Here is a 24,307-nt window from a genome sequence, read left to right on the forward strand (position 1 = left end):
AACATCTGCTTACATCTTGCTGAATTCAGCTGTGTAAATTCACAAAGAATAGAATAGAATAGAACAGAATAGAACAGAATAATCATGATCCTGGGTCTGTTGACCCAGCGTTTTGTGCTTTCTATTATTGTGATGTATTTTGGTTCTGGTTTTCTTGCTCTTTGGTTTTTGGTTCTGTTCTTCTTCAGTTTAGTGTTTAGTCATTTCTGCATGTGTATTCCTCTGTGTAAAGTCAGTGTTTCTAAGTCTGTGTCTTTGCATGTGTGAGTTCCTGTTTTACTTTGAAGGTCCGTGGCTGATGTTAGTGTGTTTAGTTTTTGTTTCCCCTGTCCCGTCATGTCTAATTACTCCCAACTGTGCCCTCCTTCTATGTTTCATTCCCTTGGTATCCTTCTGTGTATTTAAGCCTTGCGTCTGCCTCTGTTAGTTGCTGGTTTGTCTGCGTTATATGGTGTTTAGCTCTGTGGACAAATTAATTAATTTGTTATTGGAGCATGAGGGGAAAGAATTTCGCTAAGCTGTGGCTAACCGGCTACAGCGATTGGTTTCTGGTCTCCCCTGGCTCACTTCACCTGCTCGCACCGAATTTCTTCTGATCAAGCTTCACCTTCACCCCCGGCTGCTACCACCCACCCAGCAACTAATGCTTCGCTGCCCGGCCCATCGGCCCAGCCTTTGAAAGGGAAACGGTGCTTACGCCGTCAACGCCCCTGACCACAGTCGGACCTCGGGATATCAGAGCGGCCGACTGTGGTGATTAAAGAGGACAATATTACTGGTTTGACCTTTGGGACTTTTTCTTCTGGGGTTGTTCGGGGTGTGTTGATGAGAGCTAATATGCGTAGCTTATCTACCTTCATAGTATGTGACCTCTCCCAGGTTGGTATTTTTAAGACTTCTGAGAAAACAAAGGGCTGTGTTTCTTCTGCTTCTTCTGAGCCTGGATTAACTCTCTCTGAGTCTGTTAACCCCGTATCAGCTATCCCAGAGTGTGCTAAAGCTGTGGCTTTCAACCCAGAGACAATTAACCCCAGCTCTGATGATACTAAGACTGTTTTGTTTTCCAAGCTGCCACCTCAAGAGACTGTTCAGTGTGCACCCGAATGTTTCATTTCTTGGACTACTGACACTCATTCAAAGACATTAAGTGGTAATGTTGCAGTAATTGAAATGTTCTCCAGGGCCTCCCCAGAGGCTGAGTTTCCTCCCTCAGTTGCCTGTGGACCCCTAGAGACTAAAAAGTCAGCATTGCCCGAGTCACCTGCCCAGCTGCCACTATCTCAGTCTCCAGTGTCCCGCTACCTGTAGCTCAGTCTCCAGTGTCCCCACTACCTGTAGCTCAGTCTCCAGTGTCCCCGCTACCTGTAGCTCAGTCTCCAGTGTCCCCGCTACCTGTAGCTCAGTCTTTGGTTCTGTCAGCCACTTAACAATCCATCATCTCTATTCAGGGAGATAATCTCATTCCCAACCAGGGTGTTTCTCGTAACTTAGCTGCTTTAGGTGCAGTTATTCACTCCAGGGTCTCCCCAGAGGCTAGGTCTCAGTCCCCAGCTGATTCTGGCCTCCTGGAGGTTAAGCAGTCCCCTAAGAACTGCACCATGTCAGCGCTGCCTGGGCTGAGCCAGGCCCCTGCGCAGCTCAAGTTACCTTTGTGTCAGCCAGAGGTCCCCGCACCTGCTGGTTCTGATCTGTCTTTGATAGGGGTCTCTGCGCCTGCTAGTTCTCATCCGTCCTCGCTAGAGGTCTCTGTGCCTGCTGGTCCTGTGTCTGTCTTTGCTGGAGGGTCCAGGGGCCCGTTCAGCAGTCTGTCTCAGCTGGAGGGTCCCAGGGGCCTCTACGGTTGCTACACCACCGTCTGATCCAGCTCGGCCTGTACCACCTCGCCTTCACCGGCCGCTTTCCTGGCCTCTAGCTGGACGTGATCGCCATCGAGGCCGGCCCCCTGAAGGAGCCTTCCGTGTGGCCGGCCTCCGGACGTGCTCTGTCGCCACATCTGCCTTCCGTGTGGCCGGCCTCCGGACGTGCTCTGTCGCCATCACTGCCGCGCGTTCGGAATAGAATAGAATAGCTCTTTATTGTCATTGTTACAAAAACAATGGAAAGCAGTTTGGCATCTGTGTGTGTGTGTTAAGTACACAATAGCATAAGTATTTACACAATAACACAAACAAATTTACATTTACACAAGAAAGATATGTACAAGTTATACATACACCTGTATATATACAGATACATCCATGCATACATACATATATAAATATATACATACATATATGCATGCGTACTTTATATTTCCACATACACGCTTGCATATATATACACACACATCAGTGATATTGCATATTGAGTGTGTGTGTGTGTGTGTGTGTGTGTGTGTGGGGGGGGGGGGTTGATATTGCACATTGTTGCAACTATATTAAATAGTGTTATAATAAATACAGTTTAATGCAACCAACATTCCTACCTCCTTAAAGTGTACATAGAAATACAGTTTATAAATAGGGTCCATGGGTGTTGGCAGTGCAGTTATCCTCCAATCAGGGTTGAGGTAGGGCATGTTTGAAAGCTTGTGGGTAAAAACTTCTATTAAGTCTGTTTGTCTTCGTCTTGATGGACCTGTAGCGTTTACCAGAGGGAAGGGGGGGAAAAGTGAGTCTCCAGGGTGCGAGGGGTCCTTGATGATGATGCTGGCTTTTTGTTGAAGTCTGCCAGTATAAATGTCTTTGAGGGGGGTTTAGTGAGTTGCCCGCCCTGCTGCCCTCACCACCCGCTGCAGTTTCCTCTTGTGCCTCCGCCGTGCAGCAGTTCAACCAGAGAGTGCAGCAGTAAGTCAGGCTCTCGATGGTGGAGGGGTAGAAGTTTACTAGCAGTCTCTGGGGTAACAGCCTTTGTTGTGCTTTCCCTACCTGGTGGAAATGTTTGTGGACCAGGTAAGGTCAGCCGAGATGTGGACTCTGAGGAACTTAAAGCTTTCTACCCTTTCTACCTCCTCCCCACCAATGTAGAGGGTAGACCAATAAACCTCAGAGCTCTACTTAGGTTTGGAGGTCAAAAGCAGTTTTTGTATCACCATGCACTAATTTATTTCATTATATTAATACAGGTCCTGCTTTTTACTTTCATTCTTTGAATGCTTTTCTGAGCCTGTACGTTCACTTTTATTTGAGTCAATAGGTTCAATAAGTACTTTTACTTTTACCTGAGTATTTTTAACAAGTATCTGGTGTTCTATGTCAGTAAACAGTGTCTATACTTTTGCCACCTGCACTGATTTCATGATTTATTTCATGTATTTATGAAATGAACACTAAGAACTTGTTCTATTTAGTCCTAATTCAGACCAACACTAGCCACATGAAAACAACAATAAATCTACAGTATTCACATAATTCAGACTATGGATAGATTCACAGCTAAGTTTAAAACTTACCGTGATCTCCATTGAGGTCCATCGTGATGTACCCCAGTACATGGACATGCCTTGGTTGATCACATAGGTCATTGCTCTTACTGTCTCTACCAAAACAAAAATATGTAAAGTTTCAACAACAAACTTTAAGATTGCTTTTTGAAGAAAACAGAGCAAACAAAGCTCAGGTAAGATGAAATAGTATTTATGCTTGTCCTTGTCTATATTTATTAAGGCCTAGGATTTAGTAAGCTGCTACATCAACCTACTGACATACCAGGCTAGATTGTTCACTTATCCAGCACTTATTCATATCAAATAGAAAATTATACTGGAGGCATTTTTCAGGATTCAGTATCTTGCGAAAGGACACTTTGACATGTAGACAAGTAGAGTACTGAGCCAACAACCATCCAATTCACTCTACCTCTGGAACCACAGCTGCCCAAGTATAAAATAGATCATTCTACTGGATAAACCCAGGTGGAGCAAAACAATTTTTCAAATTTCTCCTACCCACCTACGCCCCAAGGTATAAAGCAACATTCAATAAAATCACAAAGCTGTATCCTATCACAAGAACAATCAATCCATAGTCAGAAATGATGATGATAATAATAATAATAATAATAATAATAATAATAATAATATCTCCAAAAGTTGATTCTGTTCATCTGGACGTAGCGTTTCGTGGGAGAAACGTTTCGTCACTCATCCAAGTGACTTCTTCAGTCTCAGCTGACTGCAGGTTTCCCCAAATCTTATAAACAGTAAATTTGCATAATGACTGAAACGAGGCCACTGAAGGAACAATGGACTGGGAGATCAGTTCCTTAATCATAATTATGAAAATTCTCATGACCATTGATCAACAACCACTGACCAAAACCCACTGATCAAAGACCACTGATCAATGGCCATACCATCCACAGAGAGTTGGGGAATGGCTGCAATCACAGCATTGTAAGATGGCGAAAGATGTACCCTTAGGCCCCCTCCTCGATTCAGAGATGGTCTTTCCCTTTTCACGTAAATGAAAAGTTTCTGGCTTCGATCCTCAACTCGCTGGTGGGCAGCTCTGAACACCACATCCAGAACACCCTGGATTTTGTTGAGAAGGTGAGAGATGTCATTATGGAGGCAGATGAAACCATGGTCTCATACGACGTTACATCTCTCTTCACTTGCATCCCAGTCACAGAAGCGTTGGAGGATTACAGGATGACACCAACCTCAGCAACAGGACCACTCTCAGCATCGACCAAGTGTATTTGCTTTTGGAACTGTGTCTTCATTCCAAAACCAAAACCAGTAGAGTAGCATAATTGGGAGAAAACAGGCCAGATTTTGGCTTAAAATTTTATAGCTTGACCTTCCCATCACCATCCTGAGAAGAAGCTCAAAGGACAGTTAATTTCCTGATGAAGACCAACAGAACATCGTGGACTTGATAAGAATTTACAAGCAGCCAAAAGACAGTGCAACTGTTAACACTGAAACCAAACTGACGGGACCAGCAGCATGGAAGGAACCACGAGATGGAAACATGCACTGTAAATTACAGGCTGGGCAGTTGGACAGTGGGATAATGAACTGTGGAAAGCACTGGACATTGATTGTCAGATTTGCCATGCTTGGAGTAATCTTGAAAGCGACGACTGAAAGGATCAACAGAGAAGAAGAAACCGCGTGATGAAACATGCACGGTGGACTGTGATATTTTGCCAGGCTGGAACTTAATCCAAAAGGAAAATACTGAAGAGAAACAGAGAGGAAACGGACTGTGTTTGCTGGAGAATTCAAGACAACAAAAGGACACTGAGAGAAGAGGACGGGGACCAGTGAGAGGTGAAGCCGGACGAGTTCGACTGTGAGAACACAGGGTATAATTGGACTGAAATTGAAGCCTGAACTCATGATGGTGTTTAGAGATGTCCACCAGAAAACTAAAGAGGTAAACAAAAAGAAGGTAAAATAAAGAGTGAAAACAACTGACAATTACATCAATGAATAGAAAACACACATACACAAAGTGTTACATGTGAAATTATTTCTGGAAAGAATCAGAAGTGAGATAGTTTTGAATTAAGAAATCAGTGAAAAGATGCATGAATTAAACCTGATTATAACATACAGAGGCAATGAAGAAAGCAGCTTACACTCACTGAACATTAACATACATAGGAAAAGCAATGAAGACCTGCTTACACTTATACACATAACATAAGTTGGTATTTCTGACCAGAGAGGGGGAAACGGGTAGTTTAAGTACTCATGATAATAATGAAAATGTCTTAGTTGTGTTTCTTCAGGGGCGAAACAGACCTGGATCAATTTTCCACGTGCAGCGGTCGGAAGAAAGTTATAGGTCAACATGACTGGATATGTCAAGGCAAGTTTCTGGTTGAATTGTTCACAGCGCCATGTCTCCATAAACCTGACAAGTGGGCCCTAACTTGTGTCTGAGGACCAGGAATGCTGTTAATAAGGTGGGAACTTAAAATTTGGGTTAGCAAATTTGGGAAAGAAAACTGACTGCTTAAGCGGCGAATTGTGCAGGAGTCTGAAACACTGCAAAAGCAACATATGCAAATTCACATACACAAGCAGAAAATGCATTAACCTTACAAGGACAAGCTCGTGGAGATTAATGCATAGACATTGATTAAACCTGGCTGAGAACACAAACATACGCAATGAAGAACAGCTTGCTATTTGTATGAGTGATAGAATGGTGTGAATGTTTAATAAAATACATTTGAGTTTGAAGTTGAGGAATAACTCAAAGAAGCTATATGACAAAGGGAGTGAGTTATGGAAAAAGAAAAAGTGATTAAAGTAGTTTTAAAAAAGTGACTTAGGAGTGCCCTGGTACTGAGTGATCAACACTAGTGATCACTGTAGAAAGAAATAAAATAATTTAATAAGTTGGTAATGTTTAAACATATGTTTCTTTTGTTACGGCAACTTCTTGAGATATGACTCAGTATGCAAATTAGCTGGAGTGAGTGGTGACGAAGGAGTTTCCTGTGTGTGTGACTGAGGCTTTCAGGAGAGGAAGCATAGCAGACAGAAGAGGAGTGCAGATTTGGATAGGAAATTTATAGTTTAGTGATTATATGTTGTTGTAAGGGGGTTATGTCTTATGTTGAATCTAAGTATGCTAAAGTGCATAAAGGGGGTGATTGTTGTGTGCAAATTGTGTGGTTTTAACAAGACTTTCGGTGTATTGAGGAGGTGAAATTATGTGGTGACAATACTTGTGTGTTTAAGGTTTTTGAGGTTGTTGTGGTGATGGGTTGATTCTGTGAGTGAGGTTCGGGTTGTTGTTGTTTTTGTTTTTAATAGAGGGAGTTTTAGTAAACATGGACATGTCTAAGAGGGGCCTATTATTTTTGTAACAGTGCACTTAGAGAAAACCTGTCAGGTGATTTTGTTTGTGTTTTCATGAGCTAATAATCAGCTCTCTTTTTCTCATTTTTGTTCTAAGCAGGCCTGCAACAGTGAATAACAGCGCTGACAAATTCTCGGGAAGAGCAAATATAAGGTGGGCTTTCCAGATTACAACTGGCTGAGGAGAAAGCTACCTGTGGGGACCTGATGAGGTCGTAAGTCCCTGTCTAAAAGGATTGTAGCGAGTCAATCCAGTCCAAAAGCATAAGAAATATTTTCCTATGGAAAATAGAACACATAAATGAGCTCATTTTGCTGAGGGTGGAGAATCTGATCACTTGCGCGGGAGGCTCCACTATTAGCAAAAAATATGGTGTGAATGCATGTGAGTGAATGTGTGACTGGATGAAGGTGGGGATGAATAAATGTGGACAAACAATTTGCTTTTACCAGAGAAAATTTCTGTTTTATTGACTGGGGTTAGATTATGGGATTATAGTATATTGTTGGGAGAATGCCAAATGCTAAAGGGGAAATGTTTTTTGATGTAACTCATGTTACCATTAATTGAAGAAACACATGACTGATAAACTCTTCTGTTTTAAGTTTATTTTTATGACATAGATTGAATCATGAGTGGGGAAAACTGAGTATTTTTAGTTTTGTGTCGAAATAAAGGGGGAATTTAATAATTTAATTGTTTAATAATTTAGGATCATTTTAGGACTTTTTGGGGTTTTTGATCATTTGGATATGGTAAAACTGAAACTGTTATTTTTATGTTAAGGTTAAAGGATTAAAGTGAACTGAATCCTGTTTAGTAGATACAATGCCAGTGTTTTTAAAGCTGTATACAAATCTTAAAGGGAAATTGTGGGACACGTTGACAAAAAGATATGCTTTGGGGAAAATTAGTGAGGGTTGTAGGAGTAGAACAGGTTTGATTTCTTTTTTGATTTCTAGAAGTAGTGGTTATAATGTAGGCTTACATACAGATATTACATAGATTTATTTTTAGGATAAAGGGGAGAGCTTATAAGTAGAAATGATTTTTTATACATATTGCATTTTGTGCCTTTAAAGGAGTTGTGGCTCAATTCGTCTCTTGAGGGTCACGAGCCTTTGGCTAGCGCTATGATTAGCCAATCTACTGTGAGGATGATATGAGTTATTGAAGGATTGCACACGCTTACAGACACAGAGTCCAGAAACACACATGACAGTATTGATTCCAGGCAAAAGGCCTCAAATTCATTTAGCTGAACTTAAAGACGGACCAAAGAGGAAGGAAAGCATATATTTTGGTTACGTCTGATAAACTAGAATTAGAAGGTATTGTTACATTAAAATGAGCAAAATGAAATAAAAAGGCTATACCAAAAACAGGTTATAACATAGGAAATGTGAGGTTTTAAAATGAAGTTAGTGTTAATACACAGGAGTGGTTTCTAGGCAGCATTTAGCTATGATGAAATGCATGCAGGAGTAATTGCTTATATGCTTAAACTTAATTGATTAAAGTGGTTGTTTTCTTTTGGATCTTTTAGTAGAATAGGCGTTTATAATGATTTTCTTGTTAAAAAGGTGACTTTAGATTAGAATAGAGGAACTTGCAGCAGCGACAGTTTGTGTACAGGATGTGATGATCAGATAAGGGAAAATAGAGCGAGCAACCGGACGTTTAAGAGTTTTAAAGTGATGAGTAACGCTGAAGAATATATATAAATACAAGTCAATAAGTTAAGAACATAATTAGGATCATGCTTTTGATTAAAGAGTCCCAAATAGGATAAGTTAGGGAGGTGCAGGAAAAGGTGTTTTGTTTCCTTTGCAGAAGATCTCTGGACTCAATAAGCAAACAGAAGAAGACACTCTGCCTGCTGGTTGCAGTTAGAAAAATATATGGAGTTCTTAAAATGCAAAAATGAAGATAAAAGGGACAACTTCCCCTCCCAAAAGTCAAAACTTTTTCCCAAGTACAACCCTGACTTCCTGAAGTATGGGTTTGTGAAGAGAGGAAACGCGGCGTACCCATGAGCCCAATGTGTGGAGTGTAGACTAATGCTATCCAACAAAGCACTGAAGTCTTCAAAATTAAAATGGCATCTCAAAACCAAACATCCCACGCTCTCAAGAAAGCCAGTGGAATATTTCAAGAGAAAAGAAAATGCAACTAAATTCAGTTTCATTTATTTAGCGCCAAATCATAACAACAATCACCTCAAGGCACTTTATATTGTAAGGACTGCAGATACAGAAACGGTCTGTTGTGTCACTCACTCACTGCTTTAAAAGCTAGCTACCTCAAATCCAGACTTGTGGCACAGAGTAAAAAGTCTTTCATTATAGCAGAGGAGCTGATTTTGCCTGCTGCTGTACAAATGTGTCGTAAGATGATCGGAGAGGCTGCTACAAAGAACCTATTGACCATCCCACTCTCAGACGACACTGTGAGCCACCATATCATGGACATGACCTTACCGAATGCGATGGAGGCGAATAGAGCGTCAGGTTTACACGTAAAGTAAATGGAAAAGCGCGATGACCCGCGATTGCGGCTCCCGTGAAAATTCGGAAGCAGATTTGCGTCGCGAAAACGCCCGAAAAGCGCGTCAGTCTAGCGCGTTTGGAGCGTTTGACTCGCGAAAAAAACCAAGCGCGTGAGTTTTTGTGTTGCATTTTGTGCATACGCGCGTTACGCGTCTACTGCTGGAGTTGGGAAAATCTGAACTCCAGCGTCAAATCGCGCCGCGACAACCAATCAGGAGCCTGGTGACGTGGCTGTTACTTACTAGGTCAAAGGGGCAGATCCAGCCAAAGCCCGTGCCCATTCTTCAATGGAGGGAAGGCTAATCAACGCTGTAGCAAACAACCCGGAGCCGTACGACACCAGCTGCTTTCTGTACCGAGACAGGAATATAAAGGACGAGCTTGGAGGAAGATATGTAAAGAGATCGGGCAACCTGGTAAGTTCATTCATTTCTCTTTTGAAAGTTTTCGCTGACCCGGGGAAGCCGCACAAAAGCTGGCAAGCTACCGCTATTTTCCCACTGACGTACAAATACCGTTCTGCTTTTATGCATGTTGTCATATAGGAATATACAGAGGTGTGGACTCGAGTCACATGACTTGGACTCGAGTCAGACTCGAGTCATTAATTTTATGACTTTAGACTTGACTTGAAAAAATGTTCTAAGACTTGTGACTTGACTTGGACTTTTACACCAATGACCTGGGACTTGAATTGGACTTGAACCGGTTTACTTGAAAAGACTTGATATTTCACCCCAAATATAAAATTTAACATGCATATTATATAGAGATTGAAAATGTGACGTCATTCAGGGGTAAAACCGCAAAGGATTCTGGGAACTCGTGGCAAGAGGTACTAGCGCACGCAGGCTTTCAATTGAAATCAGTCACACAGCGATAAAAAGAAACACAAAAATGTCAAGAAGCTGTTGTATTATTAACTGCAATAGCCGGTCGCATGACAGCCACGGGAAGCCGACAGGTAAAGAGATCGGTTGTTATCGGATCACGTCGTTGAAGAGAAATTTTTCGAGCCATGTTTCCAAAGTAACAAACAGGTAACGGATGGCCTGGATTGCAGCCATTCAAAGATCAAATATAACGTCCCAGAACACTCCAGCTCACAGGTTAGTCTGCTCCAAGCATTTCCACAAAGGCAAGTCTTCTGTTGTAGTTAATACGTCATTTTCATAACATAATTGGTGATACAGGTTACAAGCACGTCTGACGCTGAACAGAAATTGTAGCGCTATGCTCCTTTGTTTATTGTGCATAAATAGTGAATTGTCCTGACACAATATTGCGTTTCGCTTCTGTTATTATGGTACATTGACAAAAACACATACTTTTATTCACAGGATAAAACAGTTTTTTTGTATCACCAATTGCCCAGTACGATTACAGCATACAATATTATTGTCACTGCTACATTTCTGTGATGCTACCAGAAATCATTTCCACTACTAATTAATTACCATTGAGCTCAAAGGTTATATTAATAAACTGTTAACGAATGTGTATTTATGAAGACAATTTGTGAGACTGGTAAACTTATGATAGGTACGATGGTCTTTCGTTCTACACGGTGCGTTTCAAGGTCCTGCACCCATCCGTCGGTAAACTGTACCTGGGCTTGTTGCAGTGACCGGAAGTTACTAAACTTCATGAGTATATGCACACACTCCAAGAAGCGTATAATTATAAATATGCATATAAATATGCTACGATGAGATAGCTGACTTCATCTAACTAGCATATTGTCATGGTTCTGGGTCCGTTGGACCCAGTATTTTGAGTTCATTATGTTTTGGTACTTTTGCATCATGGATTTTCCTTTATGTTTCTCTGGTACTTGGTGTTTCAGTTATCTTGGTGTTTTTCTATATTATGATTTATGATCTGATGCTGTTGTGATTATGATTATCATTTAGTAGCCTTTGGTCAGTGTCAAGTCTGTCTCTGTCTAGTCTGTGTCTTAGTAAAGTGTGTTTTGTTTCCTGTTTTACTTTGAAGGTTCTTGTTCCTGTCTGATGTTAGTATGTGCAGCTTTGTTCCCCCTGTCTCGTTAGCCCTGATCTCTCCCAGCTGTGTCTCCCTCCTGTTGCCGATTTCCCCGTTACTACCCTGTGTATATAAGCCCTGTGTTTTCCCATGCTCAGTGTCGCGTGGTACCATCAGTTTATGCCTGTGTGTTCTTGGTCTCAGTGTTCCGTCCTCACTTCATGTTTGTTTTCCTGCCAGCAATAAAGCTGAGGTTTTTTGAGTTACATTCCATTTTCCGAGTCCTGCATTTGGATCCTCATCTCTGCCTGCCCACACACAGAGCCCTGACAGAACGACGCGACCAGTAATGGATCCAGCGGACTCACCGTGGAAGCGCAGCTCCCGTTTTGACGGGACTCGGCTAGCGCTTGGAGGGCCTCCGTGCTGCCGTTCCTCGCTGGCAGCCTACCCTTCGGCCCACTCGTCTGCTTCCTCCCCGCAGACGCCCAGGTCTCGCAGAAAACGCTCCAGCCGGTCCCGGGAGGATTACTACGAGCCTGCAAGCAATCAGCTCACGCCTGCACAAGCCTTTTACAAGATGTTAGGGATTATTATCGTGCCACCTGACTCACCCAGCATTTCCACATCACAGCAGGAGCAGCCACAGCAGAGTCCTCCCTCGTCACATTCCGCCAGCGCCGCTCCCTCTTCAACAGGGAGGCAGCGAACACGCAGCCAGCACTCACAGCTCCAGCAGGAGCCTGGGATTCAGCTCAAACAACCGCCTAGGGTGAGTGACAGAGTCTCCCTTCATTCGCCTTTTTTGTCAAGGGATAGACAGACTGTTTCCCCCAAAGCTGCGAACGCCAGCTACATGAACACTACAGCTCATGTTTCTCCGGTTCGGGAAAATAAAAGTTTTCGTTTTAAGAATGACTATTTTCCCATTGGTTCAGAAGACTGTGCGCCTGATGTTTTTTCAGATCCAGGAGTTAAGACTGTTCCGTCTGGATCTGTTTATTCTGGAGCTATGTTTATTCAGTCAGCTGCCCATCCGCTTTCAGCTCAGTCCCCTGCTCAGCAGCCATCTGTAGCTCAGTCTCCAGTGTCCCCTGCTCAGCAGCCGTCTGTAGCTCAGTCTCCAGTGTCCCCTGCTCGGCAGCCACCTGTAGCTCAGTCTCCAGTGTCCCCTGCTCGGCAGCCACCTGTAGCTCAGTCTCCAGTGTCACCTGCTCGGAAGCCGCCTGTAGCCCAGTCACCAACTCCACCACCACCACTTTCGCCTCAAGCTCAGTTAGCCGCCCGGCCTCAAGCTCAGTTAGCCGCCCGGCCTCAAGCTCAGTCTCCAATTCCACCACCGTCGTCATCCCAACCATTGTTTCAGTCACCCTCAGTTCAGCCTCCTGTTCAGCAGCCGCTAGCCCTGCACCCTGTGTCACTTGCTACCCCGGTACAACAAGCTCAGTCAAATCAATCTAAAAGGAACTGTGTTTCATCAGTTTGTTCTAAGCAGAGCAACAAACCTCATGATAATGTAATCATTCCTAAAAAGCTGGCCAGTTCAGAGACTGTGACGCGCTCCAGGGCCTCCCCAGAGACTGAGTTTCAGCCCTCAGCCTACTCTGGACCCCTGGAGGCTAGGAACCCAGCTGAGGACTGCACCCGGCTGTCACTGCCTGAGCAGAGTCAATGCTCTGGGCGGCTGAAGTCTGCTATGTGTTTGCCAGAGGCCCGTGCGCCTGCTGGTCCTGTTCTGTCCCTGCCAGAGGCCCGTGCGCCTGCTGGTCCTGTTCTGTCCCTGCCAGAGGCCCGTGCGCCTGCTGGTTTTGTCCTGTGTGTTCCAGGGGCCCCTGTGCCCACTGGTCCTGAGACTGTTCTCGCTGGAGGGCCCGAGGAGCCCGTCCAGCCTCCTTCCTCGTCAGCTGGGGGGCCCGAGGAGCCCGTCCAGCCTCCTTCCTCGTCAGCTGGGGGGCCCGAGGAGCCCGTCCAGCCACCAGCTGCTCCACCAGCAGCCTCATCCACGCTTGCAGCAGCAGTTTCATCCATGCCGGCGCCTGCTGCAGCGCCTCCGTCTCCAGCTTCCACGCCGCCGCTAGCTGCAGCCTCCGTGTCTTCATCCACGCCAGCTGCAGCCTCCGTGTCTTCATCCACGCCAGCTGCAGCAGCCTCCGTGTCTTCATCCACGCCAGCTGCAGCCTCCGTGTCTCCACCCATGCCGTCGCCTGGCTCGGCTTCGGCTTCAGCATCACCCACGCCTGGTCCGGCTCCGGCTTCAGCATCACCCACGCCTGGTCCGGCTCCGGCTTCAGCATCACCCACGCCGGCTCCGGCTTCATCTTCGCCTGGTCCGGCTCCGGCTTCATCTTCGCCTGGTCCGGCTCCGGCCTCAGCTTCATTTGCTTCGCCGGGTCCGGCTTCGGCCTCAGCTTCATTTGCTTCGCCGGGTCCGGCTTCGGCTTTATTTGCTTCGCCGGGTCCAGCCTCCGCATCCGCTTCAGCGTCGTCTGGTCCAGCTCCCGCGTCCTCATCCTCGTCTGGTCCAGCTCCCGCATCACCAGCTTCGTTTGGCCCAGCCTCTGCCTCATCTGATCCAACCTCCGCTTCGCCTGGGGCTGCAGGGGCCACGCAGCCTTCGGGTCCCCTCCTACCGCCTCCACATTGTCGGTCATCTGCCAGGCCGCTTGTTGGGCATCATCCGGACTTCTGTTTCCGCCACTGCCTTCCGCGTGGCCGGCCTCCAGGCTTGCATTCCCGCCGCCGTTGCCGTCCGCACGGTCGGCCCCCAGAACTGCTTCCTCGCCGCTGTTGCCGTCCGCACGGTCGGCCCCCAGAACTGCTTCCTCGCCGCCGTTGCCGTCCGCACGGTCGGCCCCCAGAACTGCTTCCTCGCCGCCGTTGCCGTCCGCACGGTCGGCCCCCAGAACTGCTTCCTCGCCGCCGTTGCCGTCCGCACGGTCGGCCTCCAGAAGAGTTTGCCCGCCGTCGCCGTGTGCATGGTCTGCCTCCAGAACTGTTCGCACGTCGCCACCGTTGCCGTGTGCACGGTCGGCCCCCTGGACTTTTTGTAGACTCTTGGTGAGCTCTGGTTTCGTTTTGTTTTTGATATGCTTTCCTGCGTTTTTTGGACTCTGGTGCTCCTTGTTTTTTTGCTTGGGCTCTGTCCCTCCATCCTGGACCCCCTCCGCCCGCCCTGGCCTGGTGCTTTGTTGTGCTTTTTTTTTGTTTGGGGCTGTTGGGAGTCAGCCCTTAGAGGGGGGGTACTGTCACGGTTCTGGGTCCGTTGGACCCAGTATTTTGAGTTCATTATGTTTTGGTACTTTTGCATCATGGATTTTCCTTTATGTTTCTCTGGTACTTGGTGTTTCAGTTATCTTGGTGTTTTTCTATATTATGATTTATGATCTGATGCTGTTGTGATTATGATTATCATTTAGTAGCCTTTGGTCAGTGTCAAGTCTGTCTCTGTCTAGTCTGTGTCTTAGTAAAGTGTGTTTTGTTTCCTGTTTTACTTTGAAGGTTCTTGTTCCTGTCTGATGTTAGTATGTGCAGCTTTGTTCCCCCTGTCTCGTTAGCCCTGATCTCTCCCAGCTGTGTCTCCCTCCTGTTGCCGATTTCCCCGTCACTACCCTGTGTATATAAGCCCTGTGTTTTCCCATGCTCAGTGTCGCGTGGTACCATCAGTTTATGCCTGTGTGTTCTTGGTCTCAGTGTTCCGTCCTCACTTCATGTTTGTTTTCCTGCCAGCAATAAAGCTGAGGTTTTTTGAGTTACATTCCATTTTCCGAGTCCTGCATTTGGATCCTCATCTCTGCCTGCCCGCACACAGAGCCCTGACACAAATGTTGTCCAGGCTACGTTGGTGATGCAGTTTTTTTTAATGTGTATGATATTTTTGTCATGCGCTTTTAAAGCCGGTCCTACAACCGCATCCAAGAATAACATGCAGCTTATCTCAGAACTGTCGGTGAAAATTATTCTTGGAGCTAGGTTTAATTGAGCTGCATTTTAAAGAGGTGCAATTTCACAATTTGTGTATATTTTCTAAGTTCACTATTTTGTCATGTGTTGAGAAAAACACAGATTTAAAAATTACATGGTCTAATATTTACATTTAGCATATAACTGCAACATGCTTTTTTTCGTTTTTTTTTTTTTTTTTTTTTTTTTTTTTTTTTAAGATTCGAAAGGACTTGAAATTCAAAATTTCAGACTTGTGACTTTACTCGGACTTTTACACCAGTGACTTGAGACTCGACTCTGACTTGCCTGACATTACTTGAGACTTGACTTGAGACTTGAGGATAAAGACTTGAGACTTACTTGAGACTTGCAAAACAATGACTTGGTCCCACCTCTGGGAATATATTTTGTTTATTAATAAACAGCACACAGTGGTCCCCCTGTTCATCCGTCACTGCTTCGCTTTTTCGCTGATTTTCTTTTTCTTTTCTTTTTTTGCACCGTACAGCATTGCATTCTGCAGCCTGATTGACAAATCTCCTCCGTGTCGTGTCTCCTGCGCTTGCCAAATTTATCATGTTTGGTTTTGATAACTATCACGTCCAATAGAAAAAACAGCACAAAAATACCCATAACTATGAGCCTCATTCGGAAATAGACACCTGCACGGCGAGGGAAAAAGGCGCACGAAAGTGGCAGGCAGATGAAGACAAACCGCGGCATAAAAATACTTTTACGTTTTGCAATCTACAGAGGTTCGCACTTTGAGAATCAATTGTGAGAACTGTGACCAATGTTCATGTGTGTGGGGAAAACGGTGTATAAAGTGCGTGACCAGGGGCTAGTTATTCTGAGAACCCCTGCTGCAATAAATGAGGGACCACTGTATACACTTTCTCTATGATTATTGTATTCAACCTGTTAACATTTAATACTGTATTGATAGAGCCAACTGATTCTGCAGCAGAGCAGTTGCTTCTCCTGGCTCCCTGAGCTCCTGCTGCTGCACCACAGGTATGTACAGCAAGCACTGATACCTTTTTAGTCGGTGGGATTCCCTTGTGATCACCTTTACTAAATATCTACAACCAATCTGATTATATCCTGTTTTTGTTTTTCAATGTTGAAATTAAAATCTAGTAGCAGCCTTCTCATTTCTTTGTGTTTTGTGCTGTTTTACAGGCCCACAGAGGGGGACGGGTCCCAGGACGGTCCATCGGCGGTGGAGCTGGCCATCCTGGAGTCCCTGAAGAGGCCACACCAGTCTCCAATGGAGCATTTCCTCCTCAGCCTTGTTCCTGCTTTCGAGAGCAGCTGGGTCCTTTTTATTCCTGTCTCTCTGTAAATACTTATATTTTATATATTTATGTTTAATGTTTTTCTGTTTGAGAATTCTAATATTATTTCAAATAAATTTTTATAATGACTAATGTCTCAGTTCTACTACACAGCAAATGTTGGCACACGACTTGACACATGTAGAATTTATTTCATATTATACTAATGACAAAATATACTAATACAGTGGGATGCAAAAGTTTGGGCAACCTTGTTAATAGACATTATTTTCCTGTATAAATCGTTGGTTGTTACAATAAAAAATGTCAGTTAAATATATCATACAGGAGACACACAGTGATATTTGAGAAGTGAAAAGAAGTTTACTGGATTTACAAAAAGTGTGCAATAATTGTTTAAACAAAATCAAGCAGGTGCATAAATTTGCGCACGACAAAAAAGAAATGAAATAAATATTTAGTGTATATCAATGTGTGTCTCCTATATGATATATGGGGTGCCTTTGTCTGGACGTGCTTCCCATCCAGAGCTGCACAGCACACAGGGAAGTTCCAGCGCTCCTGGAATCCCTCTGTGATGGACCGCCAGTCTCCAGGTGATGGCACAGCCATGAAGTCGTCCACTAGACAGTCCCAGATGGCCGCCGCTACCTGGGGAGTGATCTGGGTCACCGTGGACACACCGACTCTGTAACTGAATGCTTGGTCCTGAAGGAGTCCCCGGTGACAAGGAACCTGGACAAAATTGTTCAAAATTAGTATTATGTGTACTGCAGTTACAAAATACATTATTCAAATTCCAAAATACTTTTGTGATGTCAGATTTAAATCACAAAACTTAAAACTTACATAAAACATTTTGTAATTATAAGGATAATTACAAAATGTTTATTAGATAATATCTAAAACAGTTGTGTTTTGTTTTAACTTTAACATATCATAATTTGATTGGTAGCAACTTTTACAACTACAGTGTGCCAATCACTCATAATTCCTAAACATGTCAATCAGGTAGGAATGAAGTAAGACATTAATAGAAATAAAGAGTTGTATGTTGACATGTAGCCCTTTCCTTGCTTAAATCATTAATATTTTTGAAAAATTAATCTGTGATAAGACATAGCTTATCAAGATAGAACCATGTAACTAAAGATGAACCAAACTGTTCAGTTTTATCTAACTCTGTTTTAATAAAGGCTGGTGACCCCTGTTATAGAGTCTGACAGCTGCAGGGATTATATACAAATATTCAACTATCCCAGAATTAAACCAGGTCTAAATAAAAAGGAGTGAGTATTACTACAAAGGTTAACTCAGTGGTCCTAATGCTACAGTTTGATATCAGCAAACACCGAGTGCATACATTGATAGGACACCACAGCCATGCTATCATTGCAAACACTGATAACAGCATAAATCGAATTAAATCAGCACTTGATGAGACCTTCTGAGTCGTCTCCGTACCACAGTTCGCTATCAGTAAACACCGACGGCATTCATTGATAGCATAGCACATCCATGTTAGCAGTCTATAAACGATAGTTTAGCATATTAGCACAGGTATCAATAAAGGACTACCGTATTAAACACTTTTACTGACCTCAGGCAGACGGACAGGCGCTCTGCAGGTGGGATTGAGCGCCTGTAGTTGGTGTCTAGGCGGGCGATGCTTGGACCAACGCGGGACAGCAGGTCCTCAAACTGGGCGAGGGAAAGTAAATAGAGAAGGGAGACTCTCTCTTCAAACGCTAGCTCGACAGCTGCCATCTAGCAAACATACCGGTCTGGCACAACTTCCTCTCACATCCCTCCCACATTTCCGGTTCACACGCGTCAAAATATGCAATTTTGAGGCGCGATTGGATTTTTCTTGGACACGCATAGAGGTGCGAATGTGCACGCGTCAAATTAGGGGCGTTTGGGGCGTTTTGTTCGCATCCATCGCGTTCGGTGTGAACACACCGTTAGACATACAGCATTAGCTTCTGGAAAGAATAAAAAGTAGTCAATTTTTCAATTTTTTTCTCAATTTTTCCGAATGGTGCATTGCTGTTGGGAGTTTCTTCCTTATCGCTGGGAGAGCTGTTTTTTTGAGAGCTACCAACACGAGCTACGGCTCAGGAATGTTTCCGCTGCATTGACAACTACTTCTCTAACAATGACCTGGACTGGCAGAACTGTGGTGGGCTGTCAGTAATGGTGCAGCTTCAATGACTGGCAGGCATCATGGCATCACAAGGCAGATTGGATTCGGGAGACAGACACTATCTCTACTTTTAAGATTAGGCTTAAAACTTTCCTTTTTGCTAAAGCATATAGTTAGGGCTGGACCAGGTGGCCCTGAATCCTCCCTTAGTTATTCTGTGATAGACGTAGGCTGCTGGGGATTCCCATGATGCATTGACTTTTTCCTTTCCAGTCACCTTTCTCACTCACTATGTATTAATAGACCTCTCTGCATTGAATCATATCTGTTATTAATCTATGTCTGCATGTTTTTATCCTGTTTTCCTTCTCTCACCCCAACCGGTCGCAGCAGATGGCCGCCCCTCCCTGAGCCTGGTTCTGCCGGAGGTTTCTTCCTGTTAAAAGGGAGTGTTTCCTTCCCACTGTCACCAAAGTGCTTGCTCATAGGGGGTCATATGATTGTTGGGTTTGTCTCTGTATCTACTGTACAATATGAAGCGTCTTGAGGCGACCTTTGTTGTGATTTGGCACTATATAAATAAAATTGAATTGAATTGAATAGATTCTTGATATTGCACCAGAAGCTAAATGGACCCACTGTTTTCTCCACCGTGAAAGTAGGGCTGGGTATCGTCACTGATTTCTAGAATGGATTCAATTCCGATTCATATGGTCCCAAATTGATTTGATCCACGATTCGATTCAATTCTATTTGAATCAGGGAAATTTTGCCTCAGACAGTCAGAAGTATTATAATTCTAATCACGCATCAGTACATTTCCATATTTTTATATCTATAAAAAGAAAGCTAACACTTGCAAGACTTTATCAAAGGTGTAAGCATCACAGCAGATGCCTTTGTGTCAAAGTAACTGAGGATAAAACACAGAAAAACATGAAGGAAATTTTCCTGGCCTGGGATTTTATAGCAGATAACCTTAAAAATATTCTGCAGTAGATCAAAAACGAAATAAAAACCATTAGTCAACATATGAACATTACCTGATGCTGCTGAAGTGCTGCAGATCAAAGTCACAGAGGTTTTATTAGAGACACAGCTAAGCGTTTTGCAATTTTGCATAATTTTAAAAAGTTTGAATTTGTTCAGTAGCCTATTGAACAGCAGAAATGAGGCTTTCTTTTGGAAGTAAGTGAAAGGAAAAAAACAGCGGCCGACAGCGCTGTAAACAACTTGTGCGTAATAAGAAAGCGAATAATACAGAAAAAAGAGATTTTAGACGGGAAACTGTTCTTGAAGTACAGAGAGAGAGAGAGAGAGAGAGAGAGAGAGAGAGCTCTGCAAGAAGTGTGGTTTTTATCGTGGTGAAAGCAACACAGCAAAAGTAAAAGGGAATTGATGATGATATTTATGTGAAGCGTAGTTTGGATCTTCTTTTGCTGCTGGTTCAGTCAATATTGTTTGGAGAGAGATAAAACCTGCAGCTTCAGAATCTAGTGCCAAAAGGATGTAAACACATAGCGCGGACCCGCCGAAACATCAGAATCAGTGAGCTGTTGGCTTTCAGCCCCGACCCTGTCCGTGCCGTCGGGACAGAAAGGCGACATCTCACTGATTCTGATCCGTCGGCAGGTCCGCGTTTTGTGTTAACGTCTTTGTGCAGAATCCGTGTCTGCTCTCATTTACTGTTTTAGCTGTTTGGTGGTTGTTAAAATTTTGTGAGGTTTAACCTGAGATTCTGGCGTTTCGGGCAAAATAAATTTATATTAAAAAAACGATTCAGGATTTTAATGAATCGATATCATGTTATCCAAGCTAGAATTGATTTTAATCGATAAATCGATAATCAAAACCCACCCCTCGTAAAAGCCTTGCAGCAAAAAAGAAGATGTCACCAGAGTTGCATGAGGTGACGGATGAATTTTCTGTGGATCCCACTGAAAATTATGGAATTCCAGCTTCAGGAAGTTCCCACTGACAGCACTTTAAAGTTCCATTGGGGCGAACTAAACCTGGGCTCCTTCTGGATTGCTGTCTTAAAGAAGTACCTATGTCTGACACTGAGAGCTCATAAAACTTGTTTTTCCATTCACAACTACATATCTGTGTGAATCAAAATTTTTCATTGTGGCCACAACCAAGATCAAAGCCCGGAGCAGACTCAGAGTAACACTAGAAGGTACTCTGAGCTTCACCCAGACTAGATCTGATCGTTAGTGATGTGCGGATCGATCCTGAAATATTGATTCCTCTGATACCAATCATTTATGTTCTAGAATTGATTCTCACATTAAAATATCGATATTTTAGTAATTTAGGGTAAATTTGTAGTTTATCATTAACAGGAACACAGTGGAAAGAAACTATAACATTCAGATTGTCTACATTCAAAGGAACTACTCCTTCTTCCGCCTTTCATAGTCATGTGCGAAATACGGCTGTATAAAAGTCTCGCAGCCCCTTAGCGTGCACACTCACAACAATGGCTGAGCGTAATTGGAGTCATGTGCGGACGTATTTTACCTCCACAAACAGCTGAGACGTAGTTTGCAATACATGTGGCAAAAAAGTGAGGTGTTGTGGCCCTACTTGCCAACCTTGAGACCTCAGAATTAGAGAGACGTTCAAAATACATTTTACAGTGTTTATTTATCGGGTAAAATATGTTAAATGTCACCGTTATTATTGGCCGACCTGGAAACAGCGCGGGTGTCCAAATTCAGAGGCTGCTTCCACCTGATGACCCGGCCTTCGCGGTCTAAAGAAAGCCGGGTAGTACGTCACAAGCTCCCTCGGTGGAGTGAAACTCTGCCGTCTGCTCCTTGCTATCTAAAATATAACAGGGCGCTGACGTAAACTCTCGACCATCTCACACTTTTACGTTTAATTAGTTTTCTGTTTGACGTTTATTCAGCTGTGTGAAAACCTCGGAGGAACCATCCTAAATGTATTAAATGTAATTTAATAAAGTTTAATTTAATTGAATCTAATCTAATAACGCAGCCAAACCGATTTACTCACGAACAAATAAAACACTGAAAAGGCCAAACAATAACATTTTGAAGTTATCAAAGTCAATGGTCAATAGTCAATGGTAACTTTATTGTCCCTGATGGGAAATTGATTCGCAGTATGTCAAAACAAACAACAAACATACAACCAACACATCACGTACACTCATTAAAAAAATACTATAATATAATATAAGCCTGATAAAACAACCTAGATATTCCATCGAAAAAAGTGCAATGTGCAATGGCAACAACACTTACAATTTAGTGTTTAGTGACTTATATATCATGTTTAACCCGAGTAATGAAAGACCACGGGGGTTTGAAAACGATGTGTCGATCGCCTCAGATATTTGAAGTTTACACAGCTACATTCTCACTTGAAAATATGTTAAAAGTTTTTTTGCGACCCAGAAAGAGAAATAAGAGTAATATTAAAACTAAGTAGCTGCCGCCATTGGTGGAAACTGGAATTGGCTGGGCCGCGCTATGAATTCTGCAACATGGTTTTTCAACTTTGTTGTCCAGGTGGAAAATCAGGAGAAATTTGGGAGAATGGTGGCTCCGGGAGATTTTCGGGGGGGGACACTGAAATTCGGGATTCTCCTGGAAAAATCAGCAGGGTTGGCATGTATGGTTGTGGCAACATCACTAACCTTGTCAAACACCTCACAGTAAATCATATCACAGAATATGACGAGCGTATGTTGAGGCGAACTGAAGAGGAGGACAGGGACAGGTGCTGCTAGGGCGAGACAGACGTCTCTCACGGAGTTCTTTAGTGGTGCAGGCAGGCAAGGTGTTCAAAATGCGCACAACTTCCGTTTTTTTATTTCTATATGATGAACTCTGCATTATTAAGTGATAAGAACAAGTAATCTGATGTCCTGTAATCATTATGATGCTATAATTTGAGATACAATAAATAAAATTAGTTTTTGTACAAAGTATCGGTATCGGATCAGTATTGTCGATACCACCCTGAATATTACTTGGTATCGGAAAGGAAATCAGTGGTATCGCACATCACTACTTATCGTGTCTCAGAGGCAGGCTCAAATGTTTCTTTAGGAGGTGAATATTAAAGAGCAGTTACAGCTTGTCAAAAAATGGACTGTTGTGAATGTTTATTGTTGTTCATTTGTCTCAAATATAAAGAGTAACTTCTGGTTCTGCCAATGAAAAAAAGGTGTACTGCTGAAGCATCTTTTAGATTCACTCACAGATTATAAGGCTATAATTCATTTGCACTTTATTTACATTTTATAACAGTTTATTTATTCATTTACTTAGAAAATTATTTTGAATGTATTTATTTTATCAACACATTATTTATCCAATTTCTATTTTTGCCTTGTCTCTTTTAATGTATACTTCATTGATCCCCGTGGGTGAAGCACTGGCAGCCACTGGGCACCCGGGGAGCAGTGTGTAGGGACGGTACCTTGCTCAAGGTAGCCAGTCAGTGGATTTGAACCCTTGACCTTCTGATCATGGGGCCACCACTCTACCTACCGAGCTATCCTTGACCCTATAAAACTGGAGATGCTGGGGATTGAACCCAGGACCTCATACATGCAAAGCATGCGCTCTATATCTGACCTTTGTAAGTGAATATCAAAAGAATGGTATAAAATGCTATATGGGCAAGCAGACAAACAATGATGACGTTTATTTAAATAAGGGCTATAACACTAGCCCTGTAGTGGGTAGGAGGATTAGTATCCACATACCTTCAATAGGTGTATTGGGATCTGGTCGATTCGCAAAAACGATGTCTACATACTCCAGCTGAAGCCTGTCAAGTGATGCTTTCAGACCTGTTTTATAAAGAGAAGTTTGTGTATATAAATGGTAAATGGCCTGTATTAGTATATTGCTTTACTTAGTCCCTATGAACCCCAAAGCGCTTTACACTACATCCAGTCATCCACCCATTCACACACTGGTGATGGCAAGCTACATTGTAGCCACAGCTGCCTTGGGGTGCACTGACAGAGGCGAGGCTGTCGGGCCCTCTGACCACCACCAGTAGGCAAAGGGTGAAGTGTCTTGCCCAAGGACACAATAACCGAGACTGTCGGAGCCAGGGCTCGAACCGGCAACCTTCCGATTACAAGACGAACTGCCAACTCTTGAGCCACGATCAATAGCCTGGTTGCAATGACATTTTTTAACTGTATGTTTAAGCTTGTAACAGACATTCATGCAATATAATGAAGTAAATGCAGAATAAACACAATGAATGTATGCTTAAATTCAAAGAGAATTTGAATAGTTTTCTTCAGGCTTTTAACACAGGTTCTCTCCTGTGAAATACAAAACCTATATACTGTACTAATAGGTAAGTATACACTCATATATAATATACAGGGTAGGCCATTTATATGGAAACACCGTAATAACATGGGAATGGTTGGTGATATTAAAGTCCTGTTTGTGGCACATTAGTATATGTGAGGGGGAAAACTTCTTAAGATGGGTGGTGACCATGGTGGCCATTTAGAAGTCGGCCATCTTGGACATAACTTTTGTTTTTTTCAATAGGAAGAGGGCCATGTGACACATCAAACTT

General features: G+C 43.3%; 1 protein-coding gene across 2 annotated transcripts in view; it reads right to left on the bottom strand.

The window, feature by feature from the left end:
- Window positions 1-24,307, bottom strand: part of LOC309696401 (voltage-gated potassium channel subunit beta-2-like) — a 248,267-nt gene that overhangs the window by 82,961 nt on the left and 140,999 nt on the right. For both annotated transcript variants that reach the window (XM_082517619.1, XM_082517618.1), the window contains 2 exons: window positions 23,466-23,552; window positions 3,431-3,516 (listed from right to left, as the gene is read on the bottom strand). In XM_082517619.1, coding sequence (XP_082373745.1) covers window positions 3,431-3,516; window positions 23,466-23,552 — 173 coding nt within the window. The remainder of the gene's footprint in view (window positions 1-3,430; window positions 3,517-23,465; window positions 23,553-24,307) is intronic.

The sequence above is a fragment of the Aulonocara stuartgranti genome (assembly GCF_965226115.1).
Source record: "Aulonocara stuartgranti genome assembly, chromosome: 20".
In the NCBI taxonomy this organism is placed as follows: Eukaryota; Metazoa; Chordata; class Actinopteri; order Cichliformes; family Cichlidae; genus Aulonocara; species Aulonocara stuartgranti.